Genomic DNA, 15,584 nt, shown 5'->3' on the forward strand with positions numbered 1-15,584 from the left:
TGTGTCTGTGCTCTGGGTGCTCTGAGCGCTGTGTGCTCTGAGATATGTGTGGACTGACTTGCTGAGCCTTCGGGGCAGCATTCTGTGGGCAGGTACTATTCTTGCACCCATTGTACAAGCTAGGAAGCTGAGGCACAGCAAGATGATGTAATCACCCATGGTTAAGGATTGGAGGATAAGCCTCCAATACAGACTCATCCCAGGGAGGGTGCCAGGTGAAATGCTAGGCCCAAGCCAGACCCTGAGGTGGTACTTCTCAGCCAGGGGTGATCTTGCATCCTCCAAAATGTATGGAGACTGGGTTGTCACCACTGGGGAGGAGAAGGTGCTGCCAGCATCCAGTGGGTAGAGGCCAGGGATGCTATCAAACATCCTACGGTGCACAGCACAGCCCCACAGCACAGAGTTATCCAGCCCCAAATGAGGTTGAGAAACTCTGCCTGGGCGGTGTAGGAGTTCAGATGCAAGAGAGAGAAATCGATGAGAGAGGGAAGCTGGTCAGGGACGGTTTGTGGGGAGCTGGTCTGGGTCTAGAAGGGTTGGGGAGGAGGAGAGGGGATGGGGGGTTAAGTATTGAATAATATTTGTGTTCCCTCCAAATACATATTGAAACCCTAATCCCAAAGTGATGCTATTTGGAGGTAGGGCCTTTAGGAAGTGATCAGCATGAGGGTAGAGCCCTCATGGTTGGGATTAGTGCCCTTAAAAAAGGGACCCCAGCAAGCTCTCTTTTGCTATGTGAAGATACTAGAAGTTGGCCATCTGCAACTCAGAAGGGGACCTCGCCAGACCCTGACAGTGCTGGTACACTGATCTCGGACTTCCAGCCTCCAGAACTGTGAGAGAGAAATGTCTGTTGTTTATAAGCCACCTAGTCTGTGGTACTTTGTCATGGCAGACTAAGAACAGACTCAGACAAGGGGAGGACTTAAATAAAGGTGGGGATGGGGCCTGGGCAAGAACAAGCTGGGCTTCCTGAGGCCTGCAAGACTCCAGCTCATGGCCTGGAGTCACCTCCCTTCCTCCTCAGGACAGCCCACAAGGGGGACAGCAGATGCTAGGTGCACAGATGGGCCATCGGAGACTCTAAACGCACAGAAGACTTGCCCAGGGCCCCCAGCTGGCCAGTGAGTCCCCACCCTCCTGAGCATCCCTCCCGCCTCATCTGCGCGGGGACCAGAGGAGGGAAGCAGTGAGGCTGTGAGGGTGGCCTGACTCCCTCTGCAGCTGCCGTGGGATCACAGCATCAAGGTGGAAGCAAAGCTTGCTGGAGTACAGACAGAGCTCTGTCTGCACGGTTTCCTAAGGGGAAACGGATTGTTTGAGGAACTGAACTTTGATGTCTATAAATGTAGTCTCTATAGAACCAGAAAATTAAAAGGCCAAGTGGTGATGAAAGAGATGTAACTGATGAAGATGAAGAGTAAGAAAAGCAGTGCCTTCATGGCCGCCCATGGTGAAGAAGTACTTAACAGGGCAGACCCTGATTAGAACACAGCTGAACTTCCTCCCTGCCACAGTGCGCCGCTTGTTGAATAGGGAGATGTGATGGTCCGTCCGTGGACCACCCTGGCTGGTGGGAGGTGTAACCACTGATAACAGCCAGAATTGCCAGTACCAAATACAGACTGACTTCAGTGGGTTCTATCACATTTTTAAAATTCTCTAGAAAACACACTCCTTTTTGCCTGCACCTGGACAGATGTGGGCACTGCCCTACCCCTACCCCTCGGGCCACTGCAGAGCAGCGTCTGGGCTGCTTCAAGGCTGTGTTCAAATTTGTTTCAGTGTATGTTCATGCTCTTTGCAGTGACTTTGACAAGCAACTCTCATCCTGATGAATCAGTGCTTCTCAAACTGATTGGAATCACCTGGGGATCTTGTTAGACTGCAGGTCTGATTCAGCAGGTGTAGGGTGGGATTCTGCATTTTCAGCAGGCTCTGTGGGGGTGATGGCATCACCAGTCTGCAGGCCACACTTTCTGGAACAGGCGTCCAAAGTGTGCATTCTGCATCTGGCCTCTTCAATACTGGTTGACCATTTTCCCCCCAGATTAGAGGAAATAGATTTCTAGAGTAGAATTATAGGTATTGACTTGCCTTCCTCTTCCTACCTCTTATTTTTTGGGTCATAATTAATTCCCAAGGCATAATTATTGGTGGGTGGAACATTTTACAGGCTGCCTTTTTCTGGGCCTTTGCCTCTGTGGTCCTGCCCTCTGGGTTTTTGCTCTGTTTTAGAATAGCGCACAGCTTCCCTTGCTTCCCCAGGAGCATCATGGTTCCGCTCTCCCGTTGCTATAGAGACCATTCTGGCTTCTCTTTTCTCTCTTCGCTCCTCTTCTTTGGCCTTCCCCTCCCACCAGATTTCTTAATTTGCTGTACCGTTCCACTGTTGTCATGGGGACCAAATGACCCTTTATTTAATTGGCACCTCCAATAAAATGGCAGCTCAGAAATCTAAGTTAATGGGACCCAACATGAAACATTGATTAGGAACAGCAGAGCAAATGCATGGTCTGGTTATTTTCAATTGCTATTTCTCTTAAGCCTCATCTTGCAACACATTTTCCCCAATCTAGAAAATCTTTCACTGAGGGACAGATCAGGCGTCTTAAATCAATTCACAGAGAAGGAAAGAACCCACCAGAGCAGTGTGAATTTTTTAGGCAACATTGAGAAGATAAAGTCATTCTCTTGCTTTTGGGTATGTTGGGTAACATTTTCTGTATCACACAAGCGTACCTAAATAATATCAGTGGTTAACAGGTGTAAACATTTAAAGCAGGTGGCTTTGCCTGAAGGGTTGAGATTCCAACAGCATGCTCCTGTCTTCATCATTCATCTCTCTTCTTTCCCACAAATTCCTGGTCTCCTAGTTTGTGATTAGAGAGAAAGAAAAGGGTGAAGGGACTCAAGCCCCCTCTGGGCTCACAGCCCTGTGCTTAGTACCGATAATGTCTCTTGTCCCCCCCGGAAAGGGTGCACTTCCCTAAATCTCCAGTGCCTAACACATTTCTTGGCACATGACAAGTGATTCGTAAATATTGATTGATTAAGTGGGTGGGAAGGAGTAAGCACTCAAAGCAGATAAAAATGTCTGCATGAATGTCTGAGCTGCTCTCCATCATACCTCCCAGCCCTGCAAAAGAAGCCCACTTTAAATTTCAGGAATAGGTTTAAGCATAATGGTTGAGATTTGATGTTGCAGACAAAGGCATTTAGGAATAAACACATTAAAGGGGGTGCAGTCATTGAAATCAGAACTGCAAGAGACGTTAGTGAGCTTTACCATTTGTTGGGAAGATGAGGAAATTGAGGTGGGAGAAGGGTGAGCAAAGGGCTTCAGATCCCACTGCTTGGGGTAGCAGAAACAAAACTTGAGTTCAGGTCTTCTGACACCAGGGGAGTCCTCTTCACCAGGCTGTGCTGGTCCTGTCGATAGGAGCGGAAGGCCAGAGCATCTCCCTTTGTTGATGGGGACGATGGGACCTGCTGCATATGGAAGGCCTGAATCCTTCGCAGATGTTCATTTCCCCAGGGAGAATCACACTCATTCCATTGCTATGCTTTGGAATCATTTCCTTAACCAGAACAGTTCCCCGGAGATGTTCCAAAACCACCGGGAGATGCCGCATGAGTGTGAATGCCAAGTCGCATGGTACATGGAGGCCACAAGCAGAGTGACAGCCATGGGGAGGCTCAAGTCCTGCAGAAAGCAGAGGAATTCAGAGCACTAGGGGAGCAGACGCTGACAGCGGGGAAATTGAGTTCCATCAAGATTCACACATTAGGAGCAGAAACTAGAACCACATCAGTGGGGAAGCCAGGGGGTGGGGAATTGTGAGGACCAGGAACCCCAAAAAACTCTTGCCACGTAGGAAAGTGAACTAAAAAGATGGCCCCAATTCAAGGCTGGAATTTGGGGACGCAGATTTGTTCTGTGGCTGACCCTGTCATCTTTGTGGAGCAAGCCTTATTCACAAAAGACACACCCTCTCCGGTTGTGTATATGGGGCATTATGGTGTAGAAATACTGCACGTTTTGAATGCAGACAGACCTAGGATTGAATCTTGCTGTGTGTGAATGTGAGTAAGTCATTTAATATCTCTGAGCCTCAGTTTCCTCTTGTATAATATATTCATAGAATAATTACGGCCACCACATTAAATGAGGCAGCTCCTGTCCTTTCCAGGTCAATGCCAGACAACAGTGAGTGTCCAATGACAGGTAGTTACAGTCATTTTGGTTCCATTAGTTTCATCATCAGGGTAGATTTTGATGTGCAGTGATCTTAGGGGTGTTCCTGCATGACACAGACATGCAGATGACTGACCACAGGTCAGCTGTATAGTGACTGGGCTAACAAAATTTCCCACAAGATGTCACCCTCACCCCACCCTTGCCAGCACCTGCTCCCACTGAGCACACTGGCTGCAGGTGTGACTAGTAAAGTGACATCTTTGGATGTAATCATCCGTGGAGAAATTAAGCCACCTGGATGCAGATGAGGCCATTCATTGTTCTGCAGTAGTGGTCCACACCAGTTGTTCGCAAATTGAGTGTGCACCCGAATCATCTCAGAGACTTGTCATCCACAGATTCCTGGGTCCCACCCCTAGGTTTCTGATTCAGTGGGACTTGGGTAGAGCCCAGAATCTGCACTTCTAAAAAGTGGCCAGGGGCTGCTGCTGCTGCTGCTGCTGCTGCTGCTGTGGGGTTTAAGAGCCATTGGTATACACCTGCTGGCCAAGCATGGTAAAGCTGGATAACCAGAGACTAAATAGCCCCCGCCTCTCCCTCAATCTAAAGCATATTCTGTAACTCAGATACAGAAGGGGTGTTGGTCTTTTCTGCCACTCCAAGAAGCACTCTGGCTACAGATTCTGTTTGCAGTGAAATTGTCTAACACCAGTTTCACGCCTCTGCTAGGCAGGGTGCCTGAGCAAGGATCCATCATTCCAGTCCTGACCCCACAGAGCCCTTGGACAAAGCAAGCTCCATGTCTATGTCTTCATCTTTAAAATGTGCAATGTAAGTCCTGACCTCGCACTGAAAAAGATTTGGTAGACTGGTCAAGGAGTGACAGCAGTAGTGGCTGTGGAATTTGCAGAATTCTATTTATAGAATAAGAGGCAGACGATCACCCCTCATGCGTGCTTTTTGTGGATTTGTTACTGTTCTTTCCAGGTTCTCTTTCCACTTCACTCATAGAGGGCACAAACTGGACCCACTTGTGAACTGAGCAGATGCTGTCTCTGGGCGATACTGTGGGCTTAGATAGAACAGAGCTTGCCTTTTCCCTGAGTGCCTCCTCATTCCCTGGTAGCTGTTCTCCCCTGGAGGAAAAGTTACCCACCTCTCCTCCCACCCACCCTACAGTTCCCTTTGGAGGAGTGGGCCTGGGCCTGACCTTGAGCAGTTTCCCAGACAGCTGGCCGTGTAGATGGGAGTCCAGTCGGGCAGGTGCTTCCCACTGAGGGCTCTGACCCACGCTGCCTCAGCTCTTGTAGCAGGGCCAGGGACTGCAGGGCCTCCAGCTACAACAGTGTGGTCTGTTTACCCCAGCGTGCAAACAAGATTCTCCTGCATACCATGATTTGAAAAGGGTGGGAAGGCACCTGCTATTGGTCACTCCTTCTATCCCATCTGGTAATCAGGAGTTTGTTGAGGCAGAGCAGGCACCCTGGGGAGACTGGAAAATGGACATTTGTTTCAGAGCTGAGTTCCTTTTGCCCAGCACCCTCCTCTAGGATGAAGCTGACAAGTCAGTGGTCGGGCCTGCAGGAGCAAACCTTCCCATTGCCCAGCTTAGGGCAAATGTAGCTTTGTGATGGTTTTCTAAAGATGCTTCTGAGCACACCAGGGCTTCTCTCACTGCTGTGAGTCTGATCAGGGGACAGGGGCAGGAGCCTGCAATACACCAAGGTGGAAGCTTTCTACACAGTCACTGAAACTAGTCCCTTGTTATAGTCAAAGATCAGCTTTCCCTCTGTGCTCCATTTTAATTTAGAGGGAGAGGTGTGTCATCAGGGATCATGAAACAACAGTCTGCAAGTCGTATTTCTTCCCCTTCTTTCTCCATCAACACCCATCCTGCAACCCTCCCCATTCTCCCAAGGACGCACACACTGATTGGAGTCCCTGGTTGCTGTGGGAATGTTGATAGCTGTAAAATCTCTCACTGGCAGGAAGAAGGGGAAAGAGGAGCATCAGAGACCAGAGAAAAGAGCCATGATGAATCAGGCCAGTTGCTGTGAGTTAGATGTCCTTTGTTAGAAGAGGAGTCATTGCTAGAGTTTGCCTTCCAGAAAGAAAATCCATTTCCCACTCGTATCTTTCCTGGCTGGGGGAAATAGTGTGCCTCCTTCATCTCTGAAGTCAAAAAGTACATCTGACACTTCCTCATAGTTGTGCAAGTACTTTGATCAGATCCCTTGAACCTAGTCCACTTCCCAAAAGGAAGACATTGCCCACAGGAACCCCATCTGTGCATGGGCTGAAAGGGCTCCATCTGCACCATGTGGCATCTTCCCTGGGTAGGTGAAGCCGAGCAGTGACTGTACCAGCCCGGGCACTGAAGGCCTGCAGGCAGGCAGTGGGTCCTATGGAAAACTCAGTGTGGCTTCTTTTGCCTTTGGTGCTGCCTGCTTTTGTTTATTCTGTCTGCCTCAGTGGTCACCATACCCACTGTACTTTATTCATGTTTAAGGGCTTAAAGAATCAATCCCGAGTCAAGCTGAATATTGTGAGATGTCCTCCGGTCACCACCGTGTTAATCAGAAGACCAGACCTTCGCTACCAGCTGGGTTTCAGTGTCCAGAACGGAATTGTAAGTAGAACACCTTCCACATCCTTTTCCACAATGTTGACAAATAAAAATGTAGCCTGGCCTTTGATTTTTTTTTTTTTTTAATTGAGATGGAGTCTTGCTCTGTCATCCAATATGGAGTACAGTGGCACGATCTCAGCTCACTGCAACCTCCGCCTCCTGGGTTCAAGGGATTCTCCTGCCTCAGCCTCCTGAGTAGCTGGGACTACAGGCATGTGCCACTCTGCCCAGCTAATTTTTGTATTTTTAGTAGAGACGGGGTTTCACCATACTGGCCAGGCTGGTCTTGAACTCCTGACCTTGTGATCTGCCTGCCTCTGTCTCCCAAAGTGCTGGTATTACAGGGCCTTTGATTTTCTTTTTTTTTTTTTTTTTAAGTCAGTTTGTTCCCTGAAGGAATCCATCAAGAAAAATGGATGAAGCAGGCTCAGCTCCCTCTCTGGACAGAGTCCCTTCAGCAGAGATTCCCGCCCAGAACCCAGCATTTCTGTGACATGCAGGGCTATCCTCCTGGCTGCTAGCTTGAGAGTTTGGGATGCACCCTCCAAGAGCCTCCTCACCTCTGGGCTGTCCACCCAGGCGGCACAGAGTCCCCGCAGAGCAGCTGACTCCCAAGCATGGGGTTGTACGGTGCAGGGGCCGGCTCAGTTCCCACAGTCACAACTGGGATTCACACAGTGTGGTGTTTGAGTGATCATTCAAACCTTGGGCTTCAGGCGAAGCCAGACGGATTACTTAAGGCCGGGAGTTCGAGACCAGCCTGGCCAACATGGCAAAACCTAGTCTCTACTAAAAATACAAAAATTAGCCAGGTGTGGTGGCAGACACCTGTAATCCCAGTTACTTAGGAGGGTGAGGCAGGAGGATCACCTGAACGCGGGAGACAAAGGTTGCAGTGAGCAGAGATTGTGCCACTGTACTCCAGCCTGGGTGACAGAGCAAGATTCTGTCTCAAAAAAAAAGTGTCCTAGATAATTAAAATATCATTCCAAATACATTTTAAGGTTTAGAAATACCCTTGAACTTCCCATTTGGAGTTGAAATATCCAGCCCTACTTCCTGCATTCTTCGTACCTGAGTAGCCTAGTTTACCTATTAGGAGAGGACCTAGGCTGACTCTTTACAGTCTAGCTCTGAGATCATCTTTTCATTGGTTTGTACTTGTACTTGTTTGCTTTGTTCATAGTTAAATAGTATTAAAAGTTTGGATATGAACAAGGAGTTGTTAACACCTGTGGGTCCATTGGGAAAACACCTAAGGAATGTTTTGACCCCAGACTAGCTGAGAGAGCAACTGGGCCACACACTCACAGAATCACACAGCATGTTGCTGCAAGATGTCACTTGCAATCTTGTCTGCATCCACTTAAAATAAAGGTGCATGGTCTGCAATGAAAAGCCAACTTAGTAAATTCAGACCTACTCTTGGGAAAAGTTATGTTGCAGTGTGTGTGAGGTGAGGGTGGAGGGCCCATCAGCCCCGCCTGCAGCCTCGGGTCACTGTGGTGGCTGACTGTGCCATCACAAAATCCAGCCTCACTGTCGTTTCTGTGGGAAGGGAGTTTGAACAGGGGCCGCTGAATTGGGAAGCTCTAAAGGAGCCTCTCCCTCCCAGCCAGCCACACTTTGGAACACAGAGGTGGAGTTCCAGCCCCACGGTGGCTCAGACAATTGTGACCCTAAAAACAATCTGCTGCATTAAACACTTCGGTGCTTGAGTGCTTGAGTCCCAGTCATGACTGCGGGAACTAACACTAACCTGTGTCACACAGGCTAACAGTTTGAAAACACTGGCGACTCTGCGACAGGCCCAAATGGCCCTTTTTACCCAGCCCCAGCTGGGATGAGAAGTAGTATTCAGTGTGCCGTAAAAACCAGTGATGTGCTACAGTCTCTGCGCAAGCCACATGAACAAGGTGGCCATGTGGACCAACAGCACCTATTCTTTTGTGAAAAGACACTAAGAGAGTTAAATGCCCAAAGCCTAACCATGTCAGTTTCTCCAAGAGCAGAGTGCGGGGGCGGGGCTTTCGGGAAAGACGGCCTTCCAGCCCTGCCACACTCTCTGCCATGAGGGTAACACAGCCTTTGACTCTGGCAGATCTGCAGCCTCATGAGAGGGGGAATAGCTGAGAGAGGAGGCGTCCGTGTGGGGCACCGGATCATTGAAATCAATGGACAGAGCGTCGTGGCCACCCCCCACGAGAAGATCGTCCACATTCTCTCCAATGCTGTTGGGGAGGTAGGAGAGATCCAGGGCTGGGGGTGGTGCTGCGGGCCACATCTGGTGCCCCTGCCTCATATGCCCACTGTGGCCCTGAGCAGTCCTTCAGGGAAAGCTCCCTGAATTTCCAATCCTGAACACTCCCCAACAAGCAGACCTATCTGTCTCTGACCAAACGCCAAACACATTTGCAAGCGGTTGTCCGGGAGCTTCTCCATGAAATGGAATCAGGTCACCCTCAGCCTTCTCTTTCATCTGATGTGCTCACCTTCTCTTTTCAACACTCAGCTTTCTGTTGCTTTTCTGTATGGTTGCCTAAGTTGCCTCCATTTTCCCCAGTTAATCTCCCCAAATGTATTTAAAAGATTTAACTCTTAGACTCAAGTCAAATCAACAAAGTGACCCTCCAGAGGTGTGACCCCAGTGCAGTGTGGCGTGACGTGTCATCACTGCTGTCAGTCAGTCATCACTGCTGTCAGTCATCACTGCTGCCATTCATCACTGCTGTCAGTCAGTCATTACTGCTGTCAGTCATCACTGCCGTCAGTCAGTCATCTGCTGTCATTCATCACTGCTGTCAGTCAGTTATCACTGCTGTCAGTCATCACTGCTGTCATTCATTTATCACTGCTGTCAATCATCACTGCTGTCAGTTATCACTGCTGTCAGTCATCACTGCTGTCATTCATCACTGCTGTCAGTCAGTTATCACTGCTATCAGTCATCACTGCTGTCATTCATCACTACTGTCAGTCATCACTGCTGTCATTCATTTGTCACTGCTGTCAGTCATCACTGCTGTCATTCATTTATCACTGCTGTCAGTCAACACTGCTGTCATTCATCACTGCTGTCAGTTATCACTGCTGTCAGTCAGTCATTACTGTCATTCATCACAGCTGTCAGTCATCGCTGCTGTCAGTAATCGCTGCTGTCATCCATCACTGCTGTCAGTCATCACTGCTGTTCTAGGGCTGATTTGTCATCCTTGCCTTATCTGCCAAGAGAGGTGAGGGAGGCAGGTGCCCTAAGAAGCCTTGAGCCCTTCTCCCTCCATTTTCAGAGTTCTCGCTTTTAAAAGGGTAGGGTCTGGTGAGAGCAAGAGCATTTGACTGAGAAACAAGCCTTGCCTGGTTTTTGTTCATTTCTGTCACCCCTAAGCTTTTGAGAAAATCAGTGGATTCCACCCTTCCTGGAGGCCACCCTGGGTCAGGTCCCTGGTGGTGGCTGGGCAGTAGGGGGGTATCTGCAAAGCCCTCTATGCGAGAAGCACTGCCTCTCTCGCCGGCCCTGGGCAGTGCCCATGCAGCCAGCCCCCAGCCTCAGCCCCCACTAAAGTGTGTTCTGTACCCTCAGATTCACATGAAGACAATGCCAGCCGCCATGTACAGGCTGCTGACGGCCCAGGAGCAGCCCGTTTACATCTGACCGCGGCCGCACGTGGTGGCATGCATGGAGGACTCTCCTCATCGTGGTTGTGTTTCTCGTGCTGCATCCCTGTGTCCACTGAGACATTCCCCTCTCGCGCCCAGCATTCGGTTTTACACAGGAAGAGAAGAATGCACAAGGACCTCTTTACTCTCTCCGATCTGCTTTTTTTTTTTTTTTTTTTAAATACCAGGGAAGATTCGTATGCACTCCCTTGAGGATGGAGAGCAGCCAGCATCCACCTGGTACCGACCCAGGACCATCCTGGAGGGCCTTCTGGGTGTGTCCAGGGGTGAGCTGTCACTGCCTGAGGGGGAATCCTCCCTTCCCAAGAGGTGCAGACCTCTTAGAAGGAGCTCCCAGGGCAGTGAAGCAGCTGATTCAGCAGTGCCTAAAACCCAGTTGCTGATCTCTGCTCTCTGAGTTTATCTGTGGGAATGTGGTAGTACCCAGGGCCAGCCCACGTTATTAAGGTTATGCACTGCCTGCCTTGTAGTTGGGGCACCATACATTATTTCCTCCCAGAATCTCTGAGCCAACCTTAAACCTCTTCTATTGCTAGTTTTAATTTCAACGTATGTGTGTTTTCTAACACGAGCCTTCTGACCCCAGGATAAAAGGGGAAATAACTGCCTTGGGCAAGGACACCATAGTGTCACAGAGAGCTTGGCAATTCATGGGGCATCTGAACTTTGCCAGGTTGTCCTGAAGTTATCAACCATTAGATAAACACAGGCAGGTACTGTCTGCTTCTCTCTCTGTATCTCTCACACACACAGTCCCATTTGCATATCACCCTTCCCTGCTCCCACCACCAATGAGACAAGCTGAAGATTAGGCACACAGATCCCCTGGAAACCCACCTCTCTGGGAGGCCCCTTCCCTGGCAGGTGGCCAGGAGGGTGGGGGCTGCTCAGCCTCATCCTGAGAGACCTGCCCTCTCTGCGGCTGAGGCCCAGCCCCTCCAGCACCACCTTGGTTTAAAGCATCCTCCTCCTGGACTCCCCTTCCTGCCGAACACACATCCCAGGGGTCTGGGAAGGAGGGACTGTTCCCCAGAAGGCGAGCTCCAGGTGCAATTGTCCTCTTGTTTCCTGGCCCAAGGCAAGACCAGCTTTCTTTGCTCAGGGCCACTAGGCAGCATGTGATATTGGAAAGGCCAGAATAGTACATAAGCCACAAAATTAAGGGGACAATAGCAACCTCAAGTTATGCCTCAGAATCCCCAGATGTGGCCCATAAACACCCTCTTGCTGCCTTGTGGGCCTGAGAGCATTTTCAGCTGGTGTGGAATGTTCCGTGTTTTCATCAGGTGCCTCATATTTATGGCTTCCGTCTCAGTTCAGTGTAGATGTTTTAGTAATATTATAATTCTGAGCCAGTTTTCACTTGGTCCAAAGAGCATTTTGTTTTCATGTGAGGTGTGATTTGGCTTTGCTTTTGTTTTGTTTCATTCATGACCTCAGTAGAGACAGGGGAAGAGAAACTAATATATTTTGTAATTAATATAGTCCCTGTTCTCTGCATCCAGGATATTTATGTTGTGTCTACGGAAATAGGAACTCAGTGAGCAAATGTTGGATAGCATGTATTTATAGAGAGAATGGAGGGATTCTAAGGAGGGAGAAAAGTGACTATAACAAGATTAGGGACAAGAGACTTCAACCAGAGAGCTCTGTGATCAGCTCCCCGAGATCTCTATACCTTCAGAGTTTTCTGCTTAGAATCAGGGAAGCGCAATGCTTGAAAGGAATGAGCAGCGGCGCTCTCAGTTTCACTGTACTACAAAGGAGCCCTAAGGAAGGGAGGCCGCTGGCTGCCCAGGGGCCCTGTGGGGAAAGGGGCTTCTGCCATTGCAGAGAGTGGCACGGGGTGGGGCCAGGGACTCTGGGATGGGCCATAAAGCTCCCCAGGACTTCTTTGAAGGGTGCTTTACAGAAAGTTGCTTGGAGACCAGCCCCAAGGTCAACCCATCACAAATGTGAGGACCAGGAAGGAACCATGGCCTGGGTTCTCCATTTGCTGTAGAGTATCTGGTGATACAATGAGACACTAAAGAGTCACCAGCCAGTTCATCTTTCCTCTGCCAATAAGAGTGGATAGAACAGGAATGAAGTGTTACTGGTGGCATTTCAGGCATCAGGAGCCTTGGAAAATCATTGCAGGGGCTCCTGCCTGTCTGTCCCCAGGCACCTGGGCAGCACCACAGAGGCCCGCCCACGATTGGCCAGGGGACAGAACTCCAGTAGTGCGTCCCTGTACAACCTGCACATAACAGTTACCTATCTTCGCCTCAAGGAGAGAATATACTTTCTATTCCTATTGCACAAAAACCTTGTAAACTTTGAGAGGTGCTGAAAAAGCCAATTCTGCAAGCTCTCCTGGAGAACTGACATTGTAACATAAGAGTGAGATGATTTGTCCACCACATTCTTTTGTGTTAATCCAGGTGTGTCTTCACACCCAGTGAGTGGAAGTTGCTGGAGCTCGGAACAGGTCCATCCAACTGAAGTGGGTTCTTTTTCCCGCTACCACTGGGGCAAGGGAGTGAGCCTAGATATGGTCACCCCAGCAGCCAGAGTCTTAAAAGTGAGTCGCTAGATTTTCTGAAAGTCCCAAGAGAAGTGGTGGTCTTCCCTTCTGTCATCCCGGTATATATAGTTATATATGTAAATATCTAAATACCCCGTGTAACGGGAAGGCTATGTACAGAACAGCCTTCCCAAATGCTGCGAGGGCACAGAGCCGCTGTGGCTGCTCCACCAGGACGTGCTGGTGGCTCAGCTTTGGGGATGGACTCCCACATTCACCTCCCCGTCCTGGTCCAGGCAGAGGCACCAGAACCCACCCTGCCTCTTCTCCAGTGTGAGCATTTCAGGGAGCCACCATCAGCCTTGGGTTCACGAGAGGGAGAAACCCCCAAAGACCAATGCCTGGAGCCCACTTCTCCAGCGACACCTTCCCTCGCCAGAGCAGGCTCCTAGGAGCGCATTGCAGGGGCGCCGGGTCCCTGTGCACGGGTTTGCTTTCTGAACATTGCCCATCAACACCGCCTTCAGGGAGTCCCAGAGTAACCTACTACCTCCCCCATCGCTCCTCTGCCCCCCTCACCCTGTGGGCACCAACACCTCCCGCACACGGATGAAAACCATCTACAGAGCCCTTCCTGGGTCCCTCGACCCAGTGGTGTAGCCGTTACCAATGTTTACAACCAGGGGCCGCCCCTCCTTAGATGTGTTGACTCACATTCACAGGCCGCCTGTTGGTTTGAGTTTCATGTCTGTCTCCTTCCCTGGCCTGGGTCGACTTGAGCACACAACTCGATCTTTCTTCCCCTCCATCAAGGCAGTGTGTGAGGACTGTGTGGGAATGACATTTCTTGTACATACTTAGCACAGCACCTAGAGTATGAACTTGTACTATTGTTCTGTAAAGAGGGTGAAATAGAGCTTATTGTAAAGCGTCGGGAGAAGTATAGTATTGTATTTGTAACAATATCGTTCTTTGTATACACAAAACTCAATGATCTATATATAAATATAAATAAATATATAAATAAAATATATCTACACGTGAGCCTGGAATGTGGACACCGCACACCCACTGAATGTACTTCCTCGACAGTCTGGTCACTGGTCCCTCCCTCCCTCCTCTGTACCGTGGCCACAGTCATCCGGTTTGGGGTTGTGATGTATTTTACTGTGCTATCTTCCTTTATTTAACTGAACGCTAATGTCTGTATAAGAGTTGCTGCAACAATAAACAAGAACTTCACCTCTTGGCCTGGCCAAGTGTCTTCTTCTTGCAGGGAAGGCACAGGATTGTGTGATGAGTTTGTCTTTTCCCTAACAGACTAGCTCCTACCCACCCTACAGGTGCCCAGAGCCCAGGAGTTCTCTAAATGAGCTTTTCCAGTTCTGTGGAACTGACTTGGTTTTAGACAAGAAAGGCTATGTTCTCCTGTCCCAGCTGATCCTCCAGTCCTGTGGGTCTCCTTCGAACGCACTGAACTGGAGAAAGAGAAATTCTCTGGATTTCATACTTGACATCCTCCGTGAGGGTAGGAAAACAGGAATTAATTCTCCCCCACCTCAGTCATCTCCCATAAGGGAGGTGCCTTTTTGTAAGGGACTAAGACCTAAGTGGACAGTGGAAAACAGCGCCCTGAGAGGCCCACGTGTGAGAAGGTTCTGGAAGGTTTCCTCCTGGTGCTCTTTGGAAATTCACGTTTTGAAGGTTGCCAGGCATGCCCTCCCTGCTGCCAGGGGCATGCTGGGGGCCCTGGACTCCCCAACACAGAGTATCCAGCCCTGTTCCAAAGCAGACTGCTCATCAGCTTTTTCTTTGCATATGCCCCTCCCCCATCTTCCCTGCAAAGCCTGTTGCAGCCCCATCAGGTCCGTAGCTGCTGAAAGCCCTGAACATGGAGGCAGGGCCTTGTCCCAAGGGTCCTGTGGCCTGGCCCCGAGGAACCCCTTCTCCATCCTTCTCACAGCAAGTAGAGTGTCCCACCACCGACATGACTGCTGTTGGATCAAGTGGGAAGAAAGCACCTTGAACTGGTGTCGGGGGAAGTCACAATTTGGAGAATGACAGCTAGTCCTTATGGCACCTTCCACGTGCCAAGCGTCCTGCAGAGATGAACTCAGTAACTCCCACAACACCTCTAAGTGGTAGAAGCTTTTCCTGTATTATCATTGTCTCCATTTTATTTATTTATTTATTTTTTTTTTTTTTTTTTTTTTTTTTTTTGAGGCGGAGTCTTCACTCTGTCGCCAAGGCTGGAGTGCAGTGGCACCATCTCGGCTCACTGCAAGCTCCGCCTCCCGGGTTCGCGCCATTCTCCTGCCTCAGCCTCCCGAGTAGCTGGGACTACAGGCGCCCGCCACCGCGCCCGGCTAATTTTTTGTATTTTAGTAGAGACGGGGTTTCACCGTGTTAGCCAGGATGGTCTCGATCTCCTGACCTCGTGATCCACCCGCCTCGGCCTCCCAAAGTGCAGGGATTACAGGCGTGAGCCACATTGTCTCCATTTTATACAGGAAGAAACAGGCACAGAGGGTTCAAGCACTTACGCTCAGCTTTCCGACGACTCCCAC

At 49.7% G+C, this 15,584-nt stretch overlaps 1 protein-coding gene across 3 annotated transcripts in view; it reads left to right on the forward strand.

Annotated features, from left to right (window-relative positions):
* Positions 1–14,266, forward strand: part of APBA1 (amyloid beta precursor protein binding family A member 1) — a 225,626-nt gene extending 211,360 nt beyond the window's left edge. For all 3 annotated transcript variants that reach the window (XM_021927537.2, XM_021927539.2, XM_021927538.2), the window contains 3 exons: positions 6,714–6,833; positions 8,935–9,075; positions 10,414–14,266. In XM_021927537.2, coding sequence (XP_021783229.2) covers positions 6,714–6,833; positions 8,935–9,075; positions 10,414–10,485 — 333 coding nt within the window. In that variant the 3' untranslated portion in view covers positions 10,486–14,266. The remainder of the gene's footprint in view (positions 1–6,713; positions 6,834–8,934; positions 9,076–10,413) is intronic.
* Positions 14,267–15,584: the final 1,318 nt, after the last annotated feature.

The sequence above is a fragment of the Papio anubis genome, chromosome 13 (genome assembly GCF_008728515.1).
Source record: "Papio anubis isolate 15944 chromosome 13, Panubis1.0, whole genome shotgun sequence".
NCBI classification, from domain to species: Eukaryota; Metazoa; Chordata; class Mammalia; order Primates; family Cercopithecidae; genus Papio; species Papio anubis.